We start from the raw sequence: 21,825 nt of genomic DNA on the forward strand, positions 1-21,825 counted from the left end.
TTTCAGTATCTTGCTTTTAGAAAAGGCAATGTCATTTCTACTGTTGATGACTGTGAAACACTGTATTTGTCAGTAAATCATATCATGGTATTCTTCTGGACCATTTGAAAATTTCATACAAGATATTTTTTTAAGTGTCCGTACCATTGTACTATCACCACTGTCTGTGACTCTTTGGAGTTTTAGTTTCTTCAAACTTCAGTCATCTCTTCTACTTATGAGCTGCTGGAGAGTGCTGAAATTGTCACAGTTTCTTCTTACACTTAAACTGCAGGTACTCACAGTACTCACAGACCAACTACTTGGTTAGAATGTCCTAAAAACGGCATTTAGATTTTGTATTGCAAATACAGACTGCAAATTATTATATCAAAATTAGTAACATTTCTCCTACTATTTCAAGTATCAAAGCTGATAAGAAATGGGTAATGAGGACACCTGTGCAATTTCTAGCCACTCAGATCTATGCTTATTTCATTGAGAAGCAGCACTTGTGGATATTGTTGTTCTTATGTTAGTTTTTTCAACAAAACCATAAGTATTGTAATCCTCAACCTACCAATAATGATGGCATCAATTGTTCTCAAATCAGTAATGTTTGGAAGGTTGAAAAGCTCTTTTGTCAAAATTTCTTCTGCAGGTTCAGCAGTCATTGAATCCTGCATGCTGTCATCTTCAGCTGCTGGGAGGTGATGGTAGTTCTCCTTTTGGAGGCTCTCTAGGTTAGACTGGCTACGTTCGCAGTAACAAGTACTTCAAACCAACTGGAATGGACCTGTACATTGAAACATGGTGCCAAGGACCTGGCATCTATGCTGTACATGTCTCTCTCAAAGGGTTTTACTTCAGCCTGGCTCCAATTTGATCCCAAGGACTGGACATCAGTGGTGGCAATTGGACTGCATTAGGCAGGGATCTGAAGAACATATTCTGGTTTAGTTTCAAACCAAAGGAATTCAATTTGAACACTCCAAAACTGCTCTGTGATGTGAACTAAAGCATGGTAAGTGGAAATGATGATGAAGATACTTGCTTAAAAAAAATACACACCTGATCAAAACTAAAAGACTAGTGTAGCTGCACCCATTATTCCTTGATTACATTATCTTACAGGTGTTTTCTTGAGATGGTGGAATATGATGACTTCAAAGGAAACAGCACATTTTTTAGTCTTACTACTTGGTATTGGAAGAAAGCCTAAAAGCCTGTTTTTCTACTTCTTTGGTCCCTTTTACATGCAAATAACCAAGACAAGCTGCTTTCTGTTCCCACATCCCTATTTCTAAGATGCATCAACCAGCTCTGAGACCTCACACCAACCTCTTCACAACAGGAGATAGGAAGATGATTCTCCTGTCACAAAGAAGGGCTGTATGAACCTCTGTCATAACCATCGCTGCTCTCAGGACTGGCTAAAAAGTGAGTTACCCAAAGAAAACACTAGAAGGTGTGACATCCTACAGAGAAGGCATCAAAGTTATATGCTAACCCTGCACTGTAAAAATACAGTCTCTATACATGCTTTTTCTCCAATTTTTAATTTTTAATTAAACTCAGAGCTTTGACACCTTAACCAGTCATCTAGTATAATAAAACAAGATGCAATACAAAATTAGACAATATATGAACAGAATGTCGGGACTTTTAAGCCAGTTCTTAGCATGAATTTCAGTGTCACCCATGAAGTAGCTAAATGGTTTCTTAATACATCTTGAGGAGAAAGTAATAAATAAATAGATGGCAGCTTAAGGAAGGTTTTTTTCCTATGTAATCATGGCAGATCTTTTCTACAGAGTTTATCTCCGTTTGTGACCACATTCTCTAGTGACAAACATCTTGCTTTACCATTGACTTACTATCTACGTTCAGGTAATATACCTAGCCTTATTTCCCCTAAGGGTTTTGCTACATGACTCCTTGCATTTTTCTTTGAAGATGAAAAGCACTATAGCTGTATCATACTTCTAAGACCAAGGCCCACAGCAAGAAATAACTGAGTATTACTGGAGATGAATTAATAAAGGATAGTGCAACTTATTTGAATAGATAGTGTGCACTTTCGGATGTACAAACAGAACAGTAGTTTTAGATCTTATCTTTATTCAACAGTTACTTGGCATATAACAGCCAGAAGTAATGCACATCCTTTCTTGATACAGTCAGGGACCTGTGGAATTTGAGGATGTTTTTTCCATTACCATTTTGATCTGCAGATAGAGACCAGTGTCCTGACTACAAGCTCTGTATTTGATGAAAAGTAAAAACATTAAACACGAAGCAGAAGGAACAGGTCTTTAGCTGGTTGATTGACTTTTCCTTTCTTGCAATTCTTTGCTGTGAACATGTTTCACAACTTTTATGAGTGCTAAGCTATCTAATGAGCCCTGAGTAACTATAAGAGACACCTGCAAAATCTGAGCTTTTGCCAGTCAATTACATTTCTCTCCCCATAGACCCACATGCTCCCATGCTGCTAGTAGAAGCAACGAAAAGAGGTCAGAACTTGATGTGGAGCTTGCTGCAGACCTATTGCAGTGACTGCTTAGATCTCCTGCTGAGTTTGCTTCGCTAGCACTAGACAGTTGGGGAGCACCATGGAGCAGACTGTGTGTTCCCTTGGACAGGCACCATCTCTTTATGGCTGCCTGGTAGCACTGTTGCCAGTGGGCACTACCGCAGCACAGGTAATACTGCAGTGTTTATCCCCGCCTTGCTGCAGAAGAAGGAACATTTCATCAGGCATTATCCAATGCAGATAGGAAATACCACCTTAGTCTTCTTCATAAAGCTACATCTGCAGATAATCTGGGAAGAGACAGTAATGGGGGCAGAGAGATTAGAAAAAAATGAGTGAAGTACAGGAGCAAGAATGCTCTTTTAAAAAGCCAAAGAAAATTAATTTCAAAATGCAATGTCAGCTAACTACAGAGAACTGTAAAAACAATCAAAAATAGCTCTGTATGGACAGTGATTTTCTAGCATTTTTGATAGGTTGTTTCATATTTGAATAGTTCGGTTCATCTTCTGTATTTCAACACAGACGCTGCTTTGGTAACTTTGCTATCAGTATACTGCTCAGCAAACAATGGTGATTCATGGTTGCTTGTTAACATTTGGGTGGAACCTGACTAATCATAAGTTTCAGTGTCAACTTCAAGTGATATGAAATCATTAAGTAATCTTGAAAAGTGCTGGCTTGTAGAGAATTATGTACCCCACTTAGCAATGCTCATAGACCAAATGTTAAGGAGTAGGATGTTCAAATGATCTATTATTCTTAGATAGTGGACTGCTCCTTGCCCTGTCTCAAGCTTCCTGCATTATCTTGCACAAATTAGTTTCACTTTTTCAGTTAATCTTCCAAACAGGGATAACACTGCATCTCCTTGGCTGATGAGGCAAAAGCACCAATGAAGATAACAGTTGTCAGATAAGCCTGCAAGATAAGAGACCCTCAATTGACTCCAAAATGTTTCAAGTTGAACACCTAAGTATTTCAAGCTAGGAAACTTCAATGTTTACAAACCCAGCAGGTGTCATATGGAATATAATGTAAGAAAGTGAAAATTACAACAGATATGAAATACAAGCGTTCCATCGTCTTGCAGAGGAGCAGACAAGACACATTTGCTTTAAGAGTTACCAAGAAAATGAAGCAGACCTTCAGTTTCCTGACACTGCTTAGCTACAGGTAAGTTAAAAAGCAAGGTTAAAAAGCAAACAGCAGAAGCTTGGGTGTGTAACATTGCATCCCGTCCTGCCCACTGCCACTTCAGGCACGTACTTTTAACCATTACCTGTTCTTTTGTGTGAGAAAACAATCTTTCACAAATTAAATAATTACTCATACAGGATTACACCTCTCCCCCTTTCATGGGAATCTGAATCATGTCTGACATGTTTTTACACAAACAGATTTTATGGTAACTATGAATCAGATTTCAGTGTGAAACTGTGACTGATACATGGCTACTAAAGTGGCTGTAGCTGGCCACTAAGTCTCATTCCAGTACAGAAGCACACTCCAGGGATACCTCTCTCTCAGGTAATGAAGCATGAGCCTTAGCTGGGAGAATTTCTCTCTTCGTTCCAGAGGCCTGTAGCAACCCCAAACTATTGTGTGTCCAGCCAGAGAACAACTTGAAAGACCTAAGTAATACGAAGGGACATTGAAGCATATCTGTCCTTGGCACTAGGCAGGCCTCCTCACCGCAGCAGCTGGGAAATGTAACTCGCGAGGTCGTTGACACGAGTGCAGTTTCATAAAGCAAGAAGTCAAAACTCAGCAATAGCCCTGTGGCTCGTTATCACGGAATGCAACAGTCCTCAGATGCCCCCGTGTGACTCCTGGGTGCACTACAACGCTTTGGCTGTGAAGACGACCTCTAAGGAACGCCTTCGGGGAAGGAAAGGTCTTGCAAGCAAATGGAGTTTGCATTAACCTGTTATAGCTCTGGTTCACTTGTGAATTGGGAAGCCAGTTCTTCCCAGAGTGGAGGCCTGAGAGAACACAGCTTGCTTGCCCCAGATAAAGCACACAAGTGAATCTGGAAGTTTGAGGTTTTAAGGTAAGGTAGAAATACTCTTTCTGTAGATTGGAATGACACCAGTCAGTCTCTTAACCCCTAAAACATATAAAAGATTTGTTACATTTTATGAAACATCTGGATAGAAATCCCATCTCTAAGTGTCTCGGAGTACAACTACTTAGTGAATTAACATCCTTAAACACTATACTTATTTAGGGACAACCCAAAAATATTCAGTGCCCTCTTGTGGTTTGAATTATGAAAGAAAAAACATTTGTAAGAGAAACTACTGAAGTTTGAACAGTCTGAGATGACGCTTAAAGCACACTTTCTGTGACACTAATGCCACAGCAGTTACCCTGGAGAAAAAAGCCACCATCTTCCTATTGTCTTCTGTCCATACCTGCAAAAACAGAACCTAATGCAAGGTTTTCTGAAAAACAAGTACCTATTACCATTAAAGAACCAGTCTGCATGAATGTTTTTGACTTTAAACATCATCCTAATCTCTTTAATCCAAAACTAACCCTCCCCCCTAGAGAAAACTACAAGGTAAATGCTTTAAAAAAGCATTTAAAAGCAGTAAAATCTGACTGGTACTACTTTGAGGTCCTTTCAAACTGCAAACACATTCTGAAACGTATCAACTCCTCCAGCCATAGAAACAAACACGGCAGGTGAGCTCTGGAAATTATTGATGCTAAGTTTCTTGGTTACTGTATTTACCTGAGGCTCACATCAGCCCCAAGATATTGAGAACACAGCCAGAGGAGTTTATAAAACAGGATATGAAACAATAATTAGTAGTTAAGTAATATAATCTTAGCTATTTAATTGCTGATTACTTTAAAAGACAGAAAGGGGAGTGGGAGGGAAACAGTGTAAAATTATGAGAAGTGCTGTAGGGAAATAAATACAGAGGAAAACTGTATTGGGTGCAAGACACTGGAACAGGCTGCCCAGAGAAGCTGTAGCTGCCCCGTCCCTGGCAGTCTTCAAGGCCAGGTTGGACGGGGCTTTGAGCAACCTGGTCTAGTGGAAGGTGTCTCTGCCCATGGCAGTGGGGTTGGGACTAGATGATCTTTATGGTCCCTTCCAATCCAAATCACTCCATGATTCTATGATAAAAGAGAGATAGAAACACAAGAGTAGAGAAAGAACATAAAGTAATGGTGAGGAGCACTTTTCTCAGTGACCAAGTATCTTCATAAGCTTAAGCAAGTTCATAAAAACCGTATCTGTCACTATGCCCTGGGAAATGACCTGCAGCTTCATGGAGCTGAGGAATGCCTCCTAGATGTACACAGAGGATTTAAGGCAAAGATGTAAAATGGAATAAGATGCTTTCCACAGAACACATTCAGCAGTGATGACTTCCGCTCCCCCCCACCTCCAATTTCCTAACAGCTTGGGGAGGGGTATAGGAATAAACATAAAATTTACTTTCATAGCTCTCTCCTGATCATGTCCACAGAGATATATGACTGTAGGTGGAAAAGAAAAAGAAAAAAAAAGGTTACAGGTAGAAGGCTAGGTTAAGGCTGGAAAATGAAGAGGTGAAAACTGGTCCTTCCCAAAGCAGACCTACAGTTTGAGGAGAGTAGGAAACAGTACAGACCTACTTTACTCATGAAGGATAAAAAAAGTCCATGCTTTCACTCTAGTAAGAATCTGGTAATTCACTGTGAAGTGGCAATTTTAATATTATTGAAAAGCCTTCTCATAGTAAAGGCCCTGAATTTTGTCTCCTACATGTTTTCAAACATACCTACAACAGGACACAAAAGAAACCTGCTATCTAGAGCAAGTTCAAATGTACACTGTATGAAGAACAGACTATGTAATGTTTGTACCTTCATTGCTAGTTTCTCCAATTCTAAAAGAAACCTGAAGATGCTTATCAGATATTCTTGTACCTCTGCTTGCCTGCAATAAAACAACCTTGGCTGCCAGGTTCTGCAGTCATTTCACAAACAGCACAGTGTTTACAAGACATAGTAAAGTGTACATCTCTTAAAAACATCTATGAATTAGCATAAAACAAGATATAAAAAATACACTAGCTGTACTCTTTTATAGCAGAGTCCTCACAGACACTCATGTGTTCAAGTCTCACCAGACTCAAAAGCCACATCTAAAAAGAGGGACCTAGGAACCCTTCCCAAATCCAGAAAATCTTCTAGCCCTGACTACCTGTCAGAAGATGACCTGGATGCACAAAAGTCCCCCTTCTCCCTGGGAATAACGCCCTGCTTAGGACTGAAGCAAGCAAAGGGGAGTTGTACAGAGCTCATGTATCCTATAACCAACACATTGCCAATGCGAATTAAACACACTGAGTGCATTCTCTCTAAATAATGAAATATGCATTGCTGTAGTAAAAGCAAAATCAAATGAAACCTCTAACAAAGAGTTTTAACCAGATCTAGGAGATACAGTGACTTATTTAGAGCTCAGAAAACTAGATTCTAAGGGGAAAGAACAACAATCTAATAAAAAGTAAAATCTAAAAAAATTTGCTATATTTCCATCATTCAAAATAAGACATTAAGTCCATTTCATAACCATATTACCTATGTCCTTAGAATGTAAAAGCACAAGAAATAACCAAGGGGCTTTTCAGCTCAAAAATACAGGGCACAAGTATATGCCACCTTGCTGGTCCAATAATGCAATCAGCTCAAACTTACTAGACAATTCTTTCCTCAGAAAACCATTAACTCTTCTCAGTAAATTTACCTTTAGACAAAGTTTGCTATTGGCCCCAAGTGTTACATACCTCTTTCTCTCTCCTTTTAGGATGCTATTTCTCTATTAACATTACATGGGACAGCAACATACGAACATGGAAGGAAGAAAAGAAGCACAAAGTAAGTTTGGGCCAACCTATTATCTTTCTCACTTCATGGAAAGATCTTCAAGATGTGATATAAGGTAACTTGTCAGCTCATGAATGGACCATGAGCCACAACTCATCAGTTCCAGCAGCATACACGCCAATCTAATCATTCAAAGCGTGAACACATACAACTGACCGTGTACTTAAGCCTAGAAACCATCTGAAAAGGAAGAAGTAGCATCAAGGGAACTGATCACCTTTATTATGCCACAAAAAGACAAACAGAAAATAAAATACTTTAATAGGAGAAAAAATAGAAGGTACAATTCAAACATAATATACCATATTGAAACCATACACAATGCAATGTGAACATGAAAACATTGTTAAACAGCAATCTTCAAGTAAAGATTGCATGTTTTGAGTACAAGCATCACCCATCACAAATATACAGCTTTTTGTGCATGTCTGAGTTTCAGTGAGAAAGATCATGGCCAGCAGCAGCATATTTAAATAGATTATTTAATTTTTATTAAACGCTTACCTAGTGAATGTATTGGATGCAATCTCTTCATATTAAAAGTATAAAATCTTAAGCAAGGCAGCACCTGCCAATACAGATTTTAACATATGCAAATAAAGAGGATAAACATTTTCCAAGGGTTTTTTTATATTGCATTTATACACATTTGTTGCTTTAAAACGTGTATTCAAGTCACTCAACATTTAAACATGACTAAAATGCTCAGCAACTATGCATCAAGTGACAACTAATTATTGCTATAGAAAAATTTGTTCCCCAGAGTTTTAAAAGAGATGTAATTTCATTTGCAATTCTCAAGATATGTTCAAGTAATAGAAATAACTAGTTCCAGTGTCCATGAGGCATTCTGAATCTGTATTGGCTGCAGGCATTTATTGCCAGATCATATAAATATTTTATTGAATCTAAAAAGTTAACTAAACTTACATGTAACTATTAAATTCCTTAGGAAATGTATGCAGTAATAAAATCACCATGGTATGCGTTTTTATTTTAAAAAGCTAAAACTTTAGCATCAGGCTACTTTGAAATTCCTTTCTGTCTAAGGGTACTATTTCATAGTTGGCTTTATAGGGCAAAAGGGAGAGTAAAAACCCAAACAACCTTTTCAGTTGGATCAGAGAACCACTTCAAATCAGTATACGGTCACACAAGCACTAGAGCTGACAGGTGAGTGAGAATATGCAGGCAAGAGTATGGGGGGGCAAACAGGAAAGTTGGAGGACAAGATCAAAGCATGGCCTGCTGTCAAAATACTGTATTAAGCCAGTAACAAAATGCCAGACATGTTAAGTTGTTATAAAACGGATATAACCTTTAGACGTTTCTGAAATAGCCAACTTTCTCTGTATTTTAGCCAACTATGCCTTCAGTAATGTTTTACACTTGAAAAACGGAAGATAGAAATGTCAAGTTACAGTGTATAGTGTTTTAGTTCCAACACTCAACATATTAGAACTAAGATTCAGAACTGACTCCCATTACATTGCAGAATGAGGCACTTTAACCTTACCAGTTTTGGAACATGAAATACCCAGTATTTAAAGAAATAATTAAAACCTCTATTTGGAGAGCAAATGGGAGTCAGGGCACAAGAAGCAGATTGTACTTTGGCTGCACAACTGATATTATTACACATAAATCACCAACTACACTAGGAAAATTATTGGGGATGTTTTCACATACACAATACCCATTGAAAGCAATAGTTTGACAATGGGCGATGGTGACACAGGATGAAGAGTCAGTCATAAAAGGTATACATTCAGAACAGTCTCTGTTTAAACCTCCAAAACATAAGCTGTGCAGCTTTCTTTCCCCTTCTCCCCATTAGCACTAAACAAAAGACCTTGAAGTTCCTTTACAAATGGATTTTCCATTTAAATTTAAAATTACATTATCGCTCTGTTTTCTCCAATTTTACAAGGGTCTTGCTGGGAATGTGGAAATCTAGAATAGAAACTCTTAAAATATGTTGGCAACTATTTTAGAGCAAGTTTTTCTTCTCAGCTGTTTTCTCAAGTCTTTGGATGCAGGAGATGTCCAAGTTTTAAGCAGTCTTACCAAAATAAACAAGTTCATTTCTGAGTATTAGTAGGTCTGAAGCCAGTTAGTTCTCTAGTTACAGAGCCTTCTATGAACAACAGGACAGACCAAAACTTGAAGTCCAAATGCAACAACAGATGTTCTTAAAAAGCTCCAACAAAATGAAAAGCTAGCTGGTCACAGTCATATACCAAAAAAGTGTACCTTTTGCATGTCATCTTGGATTGGTCAGAAAGTATGTCATCTTCCTTAGTAGTTGGGAGTACAGGGAAAGTAAGCAAACATCCTATTTCAGTTATGCTCCAAAAGGGGAAAAAATAGATTTAATTATTCCTAGGCAATGGCATCATTCTTTCTCAATGAAAGGTGAAAAATACCTGCTCTGCATTGTTGATCTATAGAAAACAAGTATTTTTATTTCTTAAGTTGTTATTTTCATTCACATAGTAATGGTAAAAAACAAGTTACAACATCAAATAAAACTTTGTCCTTGGGCAGGAGAAAAAAAAAATCATCATCTCAGATATCTTAGCAAATGACAACTGGACTTAAAAGAAACTCAACAGTGCAACAGAGCACTTTCTAAAGATACTTTCAAAGTTGGTTTTGGTGAATTAAAATAGCTGACATTAATAAAATAATCCCTGTAATTAACAGAGTAGTAAAAGTTATAAAAGTTAGAGAAAATCAAGACAACAGTGAGAGGTTCCAAAAAGGTCCTTAATTCCACAAGGACAGATCTCAGTACAGATGTCAAGTTTTAGTTTCAGCAATATCATTTATGAAATGCCCTTATGAGCATGGAAAAAAAGTTACGCCTGAAAAGTGGTTACTGAATACCATTTTTATTAATATACACTTCAGATCACCAACAGAAGGTAATTTTCCTCTCAGATAATCAGTAAGATGAAGGGAGGCTATACTTTAAAAGTTCACATGACAGGATTCTTGAACGGCATTTTGGTATTGGGCTTCTTCATCAAGCTGAAGATTCTAAACAAAATGAAAACATCATCAAAATGGACAAATACTCAAGATGTACCATAGTCCTTAGTTTAATCATTTATTTCCCACATAGGAATCAGCACCTAGATGAAGACTCTCCATCTTTACGTGTACTAGATTATTGTTTATGTTGCACAGTATCTTCTATTTAACCAAGTACCAAGAGATACATGAGACAGTAGAAGAATCAGGTGAGTGGGACAAGGCTCATGAAGCAGAAGGGTCCATCTTATCTCCCCGGCTCAATTACATTAGATACAGAATAGCCAGCTCAGGAAAGCTGACTGTGTCACACAATTCTTGTAAGAGGGCTTCCAACCAGTCATAACATCCTCCATTAATAAAACCAAAATGTGATCCCCAGACAACAGTAATCATAGATTGTTGAGAATGTATTGCTCAAAATGAGAAAAGCAAACATGTATCACAGAAGATGGGTGGTTAACCCTGCTATTTTTGAAGAGCTATCTTCCAAGTTGTTAATATGCCAGAGTAATACACCTTTTTAGTGCAATTCTGGCAGCTTCCCCAAATCAGAATTCCAATCATCAGTTTTACATCCTCAAACATGCAAGACGCACTCATGTTGAGGAGCCCAGTCCCCTGTATCAATCTCCTAGCTCTTCATGGCTTTGTCACAGATCACTGAACACAAAGAACAAAATGCATCATCTTTGCCATCTTTAACCAGTGAGACTGCCTATGCTGCAAGTACTATGCTCGTCCCACACGAAGCTCAAGCAGTGTACCCCAAAGCCCGTCAAACTCTGTAGAAACTACGACACAAACTCTCCAGCTCTCTGATCCCACAGGCAGAACTCAACTAGTTGGCCTGACCTACGATCCACCCACTGACTACATCTGTGCATGTAGTTCTGCATCTACGCCAAGGTCACTTACTCAAAGGGAGCCTGAAAGAAGGCAATCAGAACAACGATTTAGTAACACTTCTCTTTTATATATTGCAGCCTCTCTCACAACATACTGGAAGAGAGGCTGTAGCAGCAATACCAGCTAGACAAGCTGCACTGTGATTCCTGAGACTTATGATTTAGTCATTTCTGTCATAAAAGGTCAAAAGTGTCAATAAAACAGAGTAACATCTCTTATTTCCCCCAGAAGCAGCAGTAATAAACTAAGCTAAAGACTCAGGTCATCAGTTTGGAGCAGAGTTTAACTGTTGACAACACCTATTCCCAGTACTACTTCATGTTGATAACGTAAAGTTTAAGAACAGACTGGCCTGAGCTCTGTACAGAGCAGGAACATAGCACGTCCAGCGCAAAAACCAGATTGGTACAAATTTTTATTTGGCATTTTTATTTATAGAAAAACGTTACCATTTATTCCCCTACACATCAAAGAAGAAAAAGCTTACCACAAATTCTCCGTAGTCAAACCGGTGTCTTAGGTTTAGATGGCTAACAAGATTTCTAGTAACCGGGTTAGTATCTGCCCAAGGAAGAGATACACAAATAGGACAGATCTGAATTTGGGGGGGAAGGGGAAAGAGAGAGAATTAAAAAAAAAGTTATTGGTAATACAGAATGCATTAAAGACACGTTCTACAGGAATAACTAGTCTATTACTCATCCACTACCAAAACAGAGTAGATGTTCACATAAAATCATAGTTCTAAATGTTCTTTTCCTCACTTGTGTAACATTCAAAAATTACATTGCAACTTGCCAAATTTCTTAAGCGTTTCTCTTAGGAGTGGAGGATTATCATGTCTGTCTGGCACTCCTTTTGTCAATTTCTGTTGCTCAAAATTTGTAAAAGAAAGTGATTACTGAATCCTAGTTATTGTTTGGGAGAATTTTCATACACCTGAGATGATCAAGTGAGCCAGAATAAAAAAATAACACACTCTATACAGATGAAAAGAATAGAAAACCAAACAGATTCTTCTCCTTCAGTCCCTTTGGTTACCTTACATTACTTTTCAAGTAACTGTAGGTTTCACATTAAACAGTAGTTACAAGTGGGATTCTACAGAAACATCTGAATTACTAAATGAAGAAGAGTGTCAGGCTCAAAAAATGAGTTTGTTTCACATCAAGATAAATGAGACAGCTAAATCATGAATGCCTTAGAACTGACAAGAAGCTGGACAAGAAACATTCTCACATGGAAGTCACTCCAAGTTAAATGCACTGCATTAAGTATATTGCCTTTCTCAGACCACAGTGATCTTTACAGATATAGCTACTGCACATGTAAAATTGCTCACATAATTATAATGAAAGTAGCTTAAGAAGCATACATAAGCAACTCTACTTACTACAGGAACTATCTGATAAAGATGTCTATTATTACAGTGATCCAGCAAGCGTTGTCTGGTAAAATTGGCTTCCTGACACAGGGGGCATTTGAAGGTTGGATGTCCACTGTAAACAGAAATACAGAGTATTAAACAGAAGAGAGAGTTGCAAAAATAGTATTAAAGAAAAGCTTAATTCATCTGTTACCTTGTCATTATTTTCCCTTATTTTAGTAACAACAAAAAAAAAAACCACCCTCACTGATACAGTGCTGGGTCTAATGGAGTTCCAGTGCTACTTCCAAATTGCAATTTTAAAGCACATTTATTATTTGTATGCCTAAATGCATTCCTCTGCGACTTGGACTTTGGAAAATTCTTTTGTTCCAAATGTAGCTGCATCCTGTTCTTTCTTACTGGTAACATCTTTTAGCACAAATCCTTCAGGAAAGTACTGAAAAAAGCAAATTCTAATGTATAGATGCAAATGTAGAAGAAACTATTTTTTTTTTTTAATACAACCTGTTGGTGTTTGTGGGGGTTTTTTTTAAGTTAGTAGAAGCTTGCACTGTGGCTGTCTGGATCTATTTTAATAACAACTATAGAAAAATAAACAGCCTACCTTGTTTCTCCTTGAAGTATTTGATTATTAGCCATCTCGCCATTATCAGATATTGCATCACTCCTGCTACTTTAGATGACGTCAAGAAAAAAAAGAAACAATGAAAACTGAGATTATTTTACTCCGCTATCAATATTTTTTAAAAGTTTAACAGTAACAGTGGGGGAAATCCATTAAATCCCACGAACTAAGGCCCATAAAAGGCAAAAGACACAATGGCACGGATTTTAACTCTCACAACTTTTCCTGAGGTGTCTCAGTATTTAGTTACCATGGTAACCCTTGGTGGACTAATACACAACTTTATAGGAAAGTGGTATATAATACAACAAACAGCCAGCAAGAATGGTAATGCAGATTACAGCGAAGTAGCTCAAAAGGCATGATGAACTATGTGAATGTAAGATGGGTAGCACTTTCTAAGTTTTTGTGATTTAGGACTATGTAAATAGGTATTTAACTGTCATGTGTTTACAGATAATTTACAACTTTCACCTACAGCAAGATAAATTTTCTGGGCACAAAATAAACTATTTCCTAAAGTAAGAGTGACAGACAGGAACATTTTAGAAAATAGATTTGACCATATATGCACCTCTAGCTAATGCAGAGGAAACTGCTCAGTCATGCTGATCATGCCAAGAACATGAATATTTACAGTCACAAATCCAGTCATGATACTTTTGTTTTTTAATACTTCTGTATTATTATAAGCACAGGTATTCCACTGTGGCATAGTCAATAAATAGTGTCTGGATATTGTTATATCACTTTGGTGAAACGTTGCAGCTAGCTCTGGTAACAGCTTAAATTCGGCTTTCAATATACTGATGGGTTGAAAACCAAACTCAGAGGAGTTCAGACTGCTAAGAACAGAAAATAGATGTCAAAAGAAAGTAAATAAAGGACAGGCTATATATAATAAAGCCCTATGAAACTAATATGTAAAAAAAGGTCTTCAAAAATAAGCAAAAATCCCCAACCAAACCAAATACATCAGTGAGAAGGTATGAAAAAGAAAGTTCTTTAGCTTTACTGCCTGAAAACAAACGGTAAGTGTCATTTGTATTTTATGGTGTGTAACATATTGGAGTTCCTTGTAGGTTTCATAAGAGATCAGTTCAAACCAAATTCAATCAGAAAGCAAAAGCTTGCACAGTAATGTTTTGAAACAGGATAATCGCTAAAACAGACCTAGGAAAGGGGAGGGGAAATAAAAAGGGAACTTCCCTGGGGCTAAATGTTATGAAATATGTTACAAAGTAAGCTGCTCAAATGCTGTCAAGGCAAGGAAAGCAAGCTACAAATACTGTGCACTTGTTAGGAGAGTCCCTAGAAGACATTCCAAACCATCATGCAGGAAGGTTTTCTCCTGTATGCTAAGGGTAAAGAAGACCTGGAAAATCTTTCATTTTTTGAAGTACAAAAATACGGACAATAATTATTGCAAAAAGAAGGCATGCCCTGGAAAAAAAAATACTTTCCTGGGGTTGGAGCAGGGGAAAAAGAAGATGCATTGTTATATATAAAACACCCTGATTACCTGTTCCCTGTTGAATCTTGGGAAATCTGTAAGTTTGGAATAATAGAAGAAACACCATATTCATCCTGATACTTCTTACACGTTTTATAATGCTGTCTCATCCACGAAAATCTAACCTGTAAATGAAATGCCAAATTATTGAAATGATACTAAACAATCCAGGGATAGAAGGAAGAGATAATTCTGCCAACAGAAAGCCATGCATGCAGGAATTATATAGACATCATATGCAGCAGAAAACAGAACTTGTGTCTCCCTTCTCAGCATGAACGCTTTTTTTCTCAACAGAAGAGCTTCGATTGCTTTTTCCATAGAGCCTCTGTCACTCTGAGAGACTGGAGAACATTCCCACTCCCCAAACTCCCAACAGCCAGGCATCTGAGAGCTCTTTCAGGGGTGAAAGATGCAAGTAAACTCCATTTTACTGAAACAAAGTCACGGGAACTACGCCTCCCACATCCAGGATCAGTAACTGATGAGCTACAACAGAGAGGGGCCATGAGGATGGAATAAGCACCACTGCTCCTTCAGTCTTCTCTGGCCTGCTGTTGCCTTGTGCAGAGCAAAATATTTTTGCATTAGGTGTGTTCTGAGAAGATGTAACTTTTCTCTTTGAAAGGGAAGGAAAAAAAATAAAAAGGGTGAATGAACACCAACTTAAGGCTGTCTATCCACCTTAAATGCAAGGTAAGAAAATAAATTGCTTGGATTTCTCAGAAGACAGCTGTGCTGGACATACCCTAAATCAGAATTTCAGGTCCAACAGCACTGTCAGAAAGTGCTCACAGGTCTAGAGGCTGAACAAGATCATCTCCCACACGCCTGTGCCTGAATTCCATTAAAGTTCTTCTGGGGATCCATTTGGTTCTTCCTTCCAGTTTACCAACTTGCTACCATTTCTTTCTCCCAGCTTTTCATCCTAATGAATCACGTGGAACAAAGCAAGCAGCTCAGCTTTCCACTAGTGCTAATCTTCACACTAGCAGAACTAAGTCCCAGGTGAAATGAAACAACCATGAAGAGTACCTGGATTCGATGCAATTTGATGTAAACAAAATGTGTGGCTGAAATCCTGCATTCATTTATACCAGAGGAGAGATTACTGTTGATTTCAGTGGGTGTCAAGATTTCTCCCAATGTTCTGAAAATAATGACCCCTTTACAAAGGGAATGTAAACAGACTGATGGGGCAGAGGGAAGTTAGCTATGATTACTCTCAGTGTACACACAACCACCCTTTTGTTTTGTTTTGTTTTAAATTAAATTTTACAGTATCTCTAAGCACTTTTGTTTCCACAGTGAAAGTTTCTGAGGTTTTTCCATATATCTGCAACTTTCATTTTCAGTTGTCTAACTTTTGCCAGTTTTATAACTATATTCAGTTTTCGCATTGTTTTGGAGAAAAACTGGCACTCCACTTAAAAAGTCTTTACAGATAATACAAGATCCTCCTTCAGTTTACAGCTATTAGGCATACCTAGCAGGCACTGCATGCCCAGTATATGCATAAGTGATACAAAGTTAAGTTCAGACTGATATAGGTTCTTTAGCTCCAAGACAAGAACAACACACAGTAAAAGTGTGTCTGGTCAACAATAAGAAAAACGTATCCAACTTTTTGTAAAGTTTTACTCTACCTGCTTCTCACAGCATCTACAGCCCCCAGAAGCTTTCTTCATACTGTTTTCAACATCTAGAGCCCTTTTGGGATATGTTCTTTCTTTTTTAGTCACGCTCCCCCGGCAGAGAGGACAATGTGTTCCACTTTCTCTGATAGCTGTCAAGAAGCATTTCCTGCAAAACCTAAATTAAAAAGTTACCACAAACACTGGTTAGCAAAGTGATGAGAGTTAGATACTTCATCCTTGAAGAGAGCTGGGTGATTGTTAGGGGAAAAAAAAGATATATATCAGAGTAATAGTCTACTGAATACAAATCTTTACAAATATAAGCAAAATAATGGTGCTTACAAAGTTGCATACAGAAATTAGGGGAACTTGGCAATGTACTTTAGGTAAAGATCTTACTAATTACCAACTAGTATTCCTGAGCTGTACACTGGATTGATCATTAATGAGCTACTAAATGGTGCAGCAGGCACGTGATATTGGAAAATCTTATCAGAGTAATTCCTGTTTATTGTCCTTAAGCGGAGCCAAAAATACCACAAAGCTCCATTTAGCACGCGTTTCCAAAGATCATCAAAGTTCATCAGCTTTTGTCGTTGTCCTCGCGTACCAACTGCCAAAGCTACTTTGCTTTTCTAGAAAGTAGTACTTTGTAATTACATGTTCCTCTGAAAAATGCAGAATAGATGAACTGAAATGAGAGAGCAACTAAGCTATGCTCCTTGCCTGAAAACGACCAGGAAACTACGAAGTTAAAAACGCGAGCGAGGTAGGTTAGAGGTGCAAGATGTTTTCACCGGCTGCGAAACTCGGCCACCACCGACCAGACGACCAGGGGCTCGCTGCAGAAGGTGGCTTTTCCTAACTGACCAGTCCTCAGCCGCTACGAAAGAAAGAGGCGAGGGGAGGCCGGGGCAGCCCTCGCCACGCAAACCTTCCAGCCAGCTCCCGGCGGCGGGTGGCAACCAGCTCCACGGGTCCGGCCGGCCTCCCGCCTCCCGGCCGGGGCTCCGTGCGCTGGGGGGGCAGAGAACCGCAGGAGGCGAGGTAAAGGCTTATGAAGGGGGCTGGGGTGGGGAGGGGGGCGGCAGGGAGGAATACCCACACGTGCTGGCAGTTCGCAGTCCTCACGGGCGTTTTGAACACTTCCTGGCAGACGGGGCAGTAAAAATCCTCCTCGCTGAAGCACGCCGGCGCCGCCGCGGCTCCCTCGGCCATGGCAACACGTCAGGGCCTCTCCGTGAGGATCGGGGACGAGGAACAAGCCCCGCCCTGGAGAGCTGAGCTGAGCCCCACTCCCCGGGGGCACCGCGGGGCACGGCGCGGGGGGCGCCAGGGGAGAGCGAGGGAGAAAATGGCGGGTGGGCACCTGGCACCAGGTGGGAGGCCGGGCTGCGGCGGAGGCGGTGGGGGAGCGGGCCCGGCCTGCGCGCCGCACGGCCCGCCCCTCGCTCCCTCGCTCCCTCCCTCCCTCCCTCCCCGGCCCAGGAAGCGTCCCCTCCCCGCGCCTCTACCTGGCGGTGCCCGGGGTGGGAACCGGGGCCCCCTCCCAGCCGCAGCTCCGGCCGGGCTCCCGGCGGCACCCCCGCCCCGCCACCAACGCTCTCCCGGGGGTGGGGGGGGAAGCAGGGGCGGGACCAGGACCTGGGTTTCCATGGCGATCGACTCCCGCCCCGGCGGGGCTGCTATGACATGGTGGGGCGGCCTCCGCTCCGCCCTGCCCTGCCCCGCCCCGGAGGCTTCCCCGCTCCGCCCGCCGCCCTGCGTCGGCCCCACCGCCCGCCGTGGCGGCAGACGGTCCCACTCCTCAGCCAGGCCCCGGGTCCCCGGCGCCGGCCCCCAGCCCAGGCCTGGCGTCGGAAGAAAGCGTTTACGACCACTTTCTCCACAAATAAAGCAATAGTGGAACTGCTTCTGCTCTGGTTTTCGTTTATTTATAGGTCGACTGATACTAGCGGTAATTTTATGCAGTGGTTTTAGTGGTATTAGTAGTATTTGGGCCAGGATTTCTGCCTTCTGAGCAATACTGACAAAATCTTAATTCAGCATTATGACTGTGCGCTTTTCTTCCAGAATAAGGAATTATTAAGAATATAGCAAAGCAGTAATTCACTGTATTCAACATATTTCTCCAGGCAGAGAACGACTTTGGACCTATCTAGCCCTGACCTCCTTTGAACATAACTCGGCAGGTAAGCAACAAACAAAATGTTGGCAATACTTCAAAACCAAAGGGATTTGTAGTGATGATACTTTTCCAGAATATATTAATCTGTGAAGATTATACTAGTTCATAATGAAACTAAAATTCAGGCTAGGCCTGGTCTTTCACCCTGCATCAAAGATGTGGGAGAAGGGCTCGGGAGAAATGGGTCCTTCACCGTCATTTTCCCTGTCTCCTTGGGACTGCAGCTGGCTATACCATAAATGTTCAGAGGAGATCACTAGGTGGGGAGATCTCTGAAACCTGTGGTTCACCTGTACCTTCAGCCTCTGGCATTTCAAAACTATTTAGGCTTCAGAGGTCCATCAGAGCTGCTTCTTATATCTGCCAGTGATTATCAGCAAGAGGCAATGCCCATGCCACCACCTGGGCTTGTGATTTGGAGGGGAGAGAGGGAACTTCAGGAAACAAAGATGAAGCTCAGGTCTCTCTTCAGGTGAGGATGAGGGGCAAACCATCCTGTGATTCTGTGAAAGATGCTGGCTCTGTTTTCTTATTCAGGATCTATTGCAATTACTACTATTAGCTAAAAATGCTAGTATCTTCCCAAGCAAAAGCAGAGGCAGCAGAGCAAAAGCCAATGACTGCCCTAAACACCTTATTTTTAGACCACTTGGAGGCAAAATTTGAATGCCTCTAAGTACTGGGAGGTCTGAAACACTGAAGGGAAGCACATCCAAAGCGGTGGGCCCAATGTAAGAGTTAAGTCACCTGGGCTGGGATATTTACTGCCCATGCTTCAGATTGGGAGAAAATCCAGTGGAAAAGGTAGAACTCCCTGAGCAGGGATCTCCCAGGAGAGGACAGGCCTGGGATTTGAGGTTTGCGGTAAGGTGTCCTCTTGTAACTGCAGCTGTGCTAGCTCAGGAGGTTACTGCTACCCTGTGCTCATCACTGCTCTGTTAGAAGCTGCTAAGGATTAGCTGAGCTGTTCATAGGCAAAAAAGCCTACTATTAAAAGTGATTAACTGATTATCTTCTTCCCTGAAATGAAGTAGGAAGCCAGGCCAGTAGATCTGAGTAGGCATGACAGGTAACGAGTGGCAGTTGGTGGCAGTAACCTCTTCAACAGTACAAGTACAGCCAGAAGATGACACAGAACTACACCTTAAGTGGCAAATAGCCTGCAGAATGCTTCTTGGATGTTTTTGTGTTAGTTAGGACTATACCACAACTGTATCGCCAGCTTCAGGCATGCCCTATCCATGCTGTGACAGTACATTAAAAGGAAAAATTACAGAAGCCTCAGTTCAGATGCTACATGACCACCTTGTGTTACTCATTGGGAGAGAGGCAGCATGGCCTCCAGCCTCAGCAGGTCAGAGGCTGGCAGAGATGGGCTTCCAAGTCTTTTCAGCCTTCCTGTATGACTTAAGCAAAGCATGTCCTTGTGCCTCAATTTCTCAATCTGTAAAAGGGGAGCAGTTTTTAATCACCAAATAAGGCTGCTGTGAAGTTAAATTAATTACTGTGGGTAAAGAAGGTTACGTCCTTTGAAGGCAGGTGTTAAACAAAAGCAAAGATTTATTACTAAAGGAACATGATAGGTCCATTTGAACTTTGTTTGGGAGACTGCAGTATTTATCGATTAGTAGCTTTTGGCAGGGGGAGAAATTGCGCAGATGACCTCAGGGAAGTAAACTACAGGAAGGTGTGTGTGAAGGCATTCATGCTCTTGCTAACATTATTGTAAATCTTGATCCTTTAATAAAGCTGTGACCTTGGAGTTGACAACTAGTATGCCACGGAGCAATATATAGCATGGCAGCAGCCTTGTAAATCTTATGTAGTTTTTGCCATTGACATCAACAACATGTAAAGAGAAATCAGGCAGCTGAAGTTTATGAAACAGATTTAAGGAAAGCATTTTAAATCAGACTTTTTAGATTAAATGAAACCAATGGCCCTGCCAACTTTTTATTCCTCATGATAAAAAGTGTTTGTGAAATGAAATCTCAACAGTGAAAAGTTGTAGAACTGCTCATGAAATTTTGCTGTTTGCAGGGGGCAACTGCCACTGAAGGGGTACATTTTAGATCACTTCTGTACAGCTATTGTACAACTTTTGACAACTACTTTTTGTACGACTATTATTTTGGTTGCTTTCTTGACAATGCTGCTGCAAGAACAGCACATCTCCTTGCCAATATGAAAAGGGCAGCAGTCAAAGATGGATGTGAGCAGAAGGAGAAAGGGAGAAGGCTGTGTAACTGCAGGGGGATCAGAAGGTGCCACGTGCAAGGGGAAGGACAGCTTTTGCTCTTTCCAGGTGTATCTGTATCGCTACCGACAAAGAACACTTGCAGTCACAGACAAAACTAAGGACAACACTCCTATTGTTGTAGCTTATTTCATACATAGAAAAAGTTCTGTATACATTTTTTAGATATGCAGGTAGCCATAAATCCAGAAACTTTTTCCCAATATTTTTGGCTACTTTGCTCTGGCAGAACAGATTTTTTTTTTTTTTGGTTACTCAAATGTTACCACAAATTCTACCCTTTGGAGCAGCACTGTCCATCTTTCTGACTGAGGAGTTTTCATTCCCAAGGACAGTGCTCAAAGAGAAAGGAAAGCAACTTTCCCAGGCACATGAAACACTGAATATTTCTCTTCCCCAAAAGCCACTTCCTGATTCCAAGAAAAACCAGTAAAGACCTAAAGTCTATTGGGAACTTCCTTGTTAACATGTTAAAGCTACTTTAATCACTGTACATGTTTCTATGCGTGATCATTAATTTCAATTTCTTAACAGATTGACTGCATCTTTGAAAGATACTATCTTATATGGTACACATAAAAAACTACATTTTTTTTTAAGTTACATAAGTAAGAATACAGGTTAGTTAAAAGATGCTGTCAATCTCTTGAACAGATTTCTATTTTTTTATTATAAACATAATATTCACTACTTGCTATCCTTTCAGGATGGCTTTCACTTACCCACATTGCTAATTCTAAGCCATATCTTGCACTATAAATAGAAACATGTGCAGTCTTAAGGGGTCAGTAATACTGTCTTTGATAGTGGGTAGTATGCTGGATACTGTTGGGGGGGGGGGGGGGGGGGGGGGGGCGTGTCT

The 21,825-nt window shown here is 40.3% G+C and overlaps 1 protein-coding gene across 3 annotated transcripts; it reads right to left on the reverse strand.

The window, feature by feature from the left end:
- Positions 1–7,608: 7,608 nt before the first annotated feature.
- On the reverse strand, positions 7,609–17,980 carry RNF138 (ring finger protein 138). 3 transcript variants are annotated; one of them, XM_074820176.1, is made up of 7 exons: positions 17,624–17,980; positions 16,528–16,693; positions 14,891–15,006; positions 13,348–13,416; positions 12,747–12,852; positions 11,841–11,914; positions 7,609–10,450 (listed from the first exon to the last, which is right to left on the reverse strand). In XM_074820176.1, the coding sequence occupies exons 1-6, from the start codon at positions 17,734–17,736 to the stop codon at positions 11,876–11,878; spliced, it is 609 nt and encodes a 202-aa protein (XP_074676277.1). In that variant the 5' UTR covers positions 17,737–17,980; the 3' UTR covers positions 7,609–10,450; positions 11,841–11,875. The 3 variants fall into 3 exon arrangements, with proteins under 3 accessions (XP_074676277.1, XP_074676268.1, XP_074676258.1); XM_074820167.1 differs by having other exon boundaries at positions 7,653–10,450; positions 11,841–11,948; positions 13,348–13,413; XM_074820157.1 differs by having other exon boundaries at positions 7,653–10,450; positions 11,841–11,948.
- Positions 17,981–21,825: the final 3,845 nt, after the last annotated feature.

This window comes from Strix aluco, chromosome 1 (assembly GCF_031877795.1).
Source record: "Strix aluco isolate bStrAlu1 chromosome 1, bStrAlu1.hap1, whole genome shotgun sequence".
NCBI classification, from domain to species: Eukaryota; Metazoa; Chordata; class Aves; order Strigiformes; family Strigidae; genus Strix; species Strix aluco.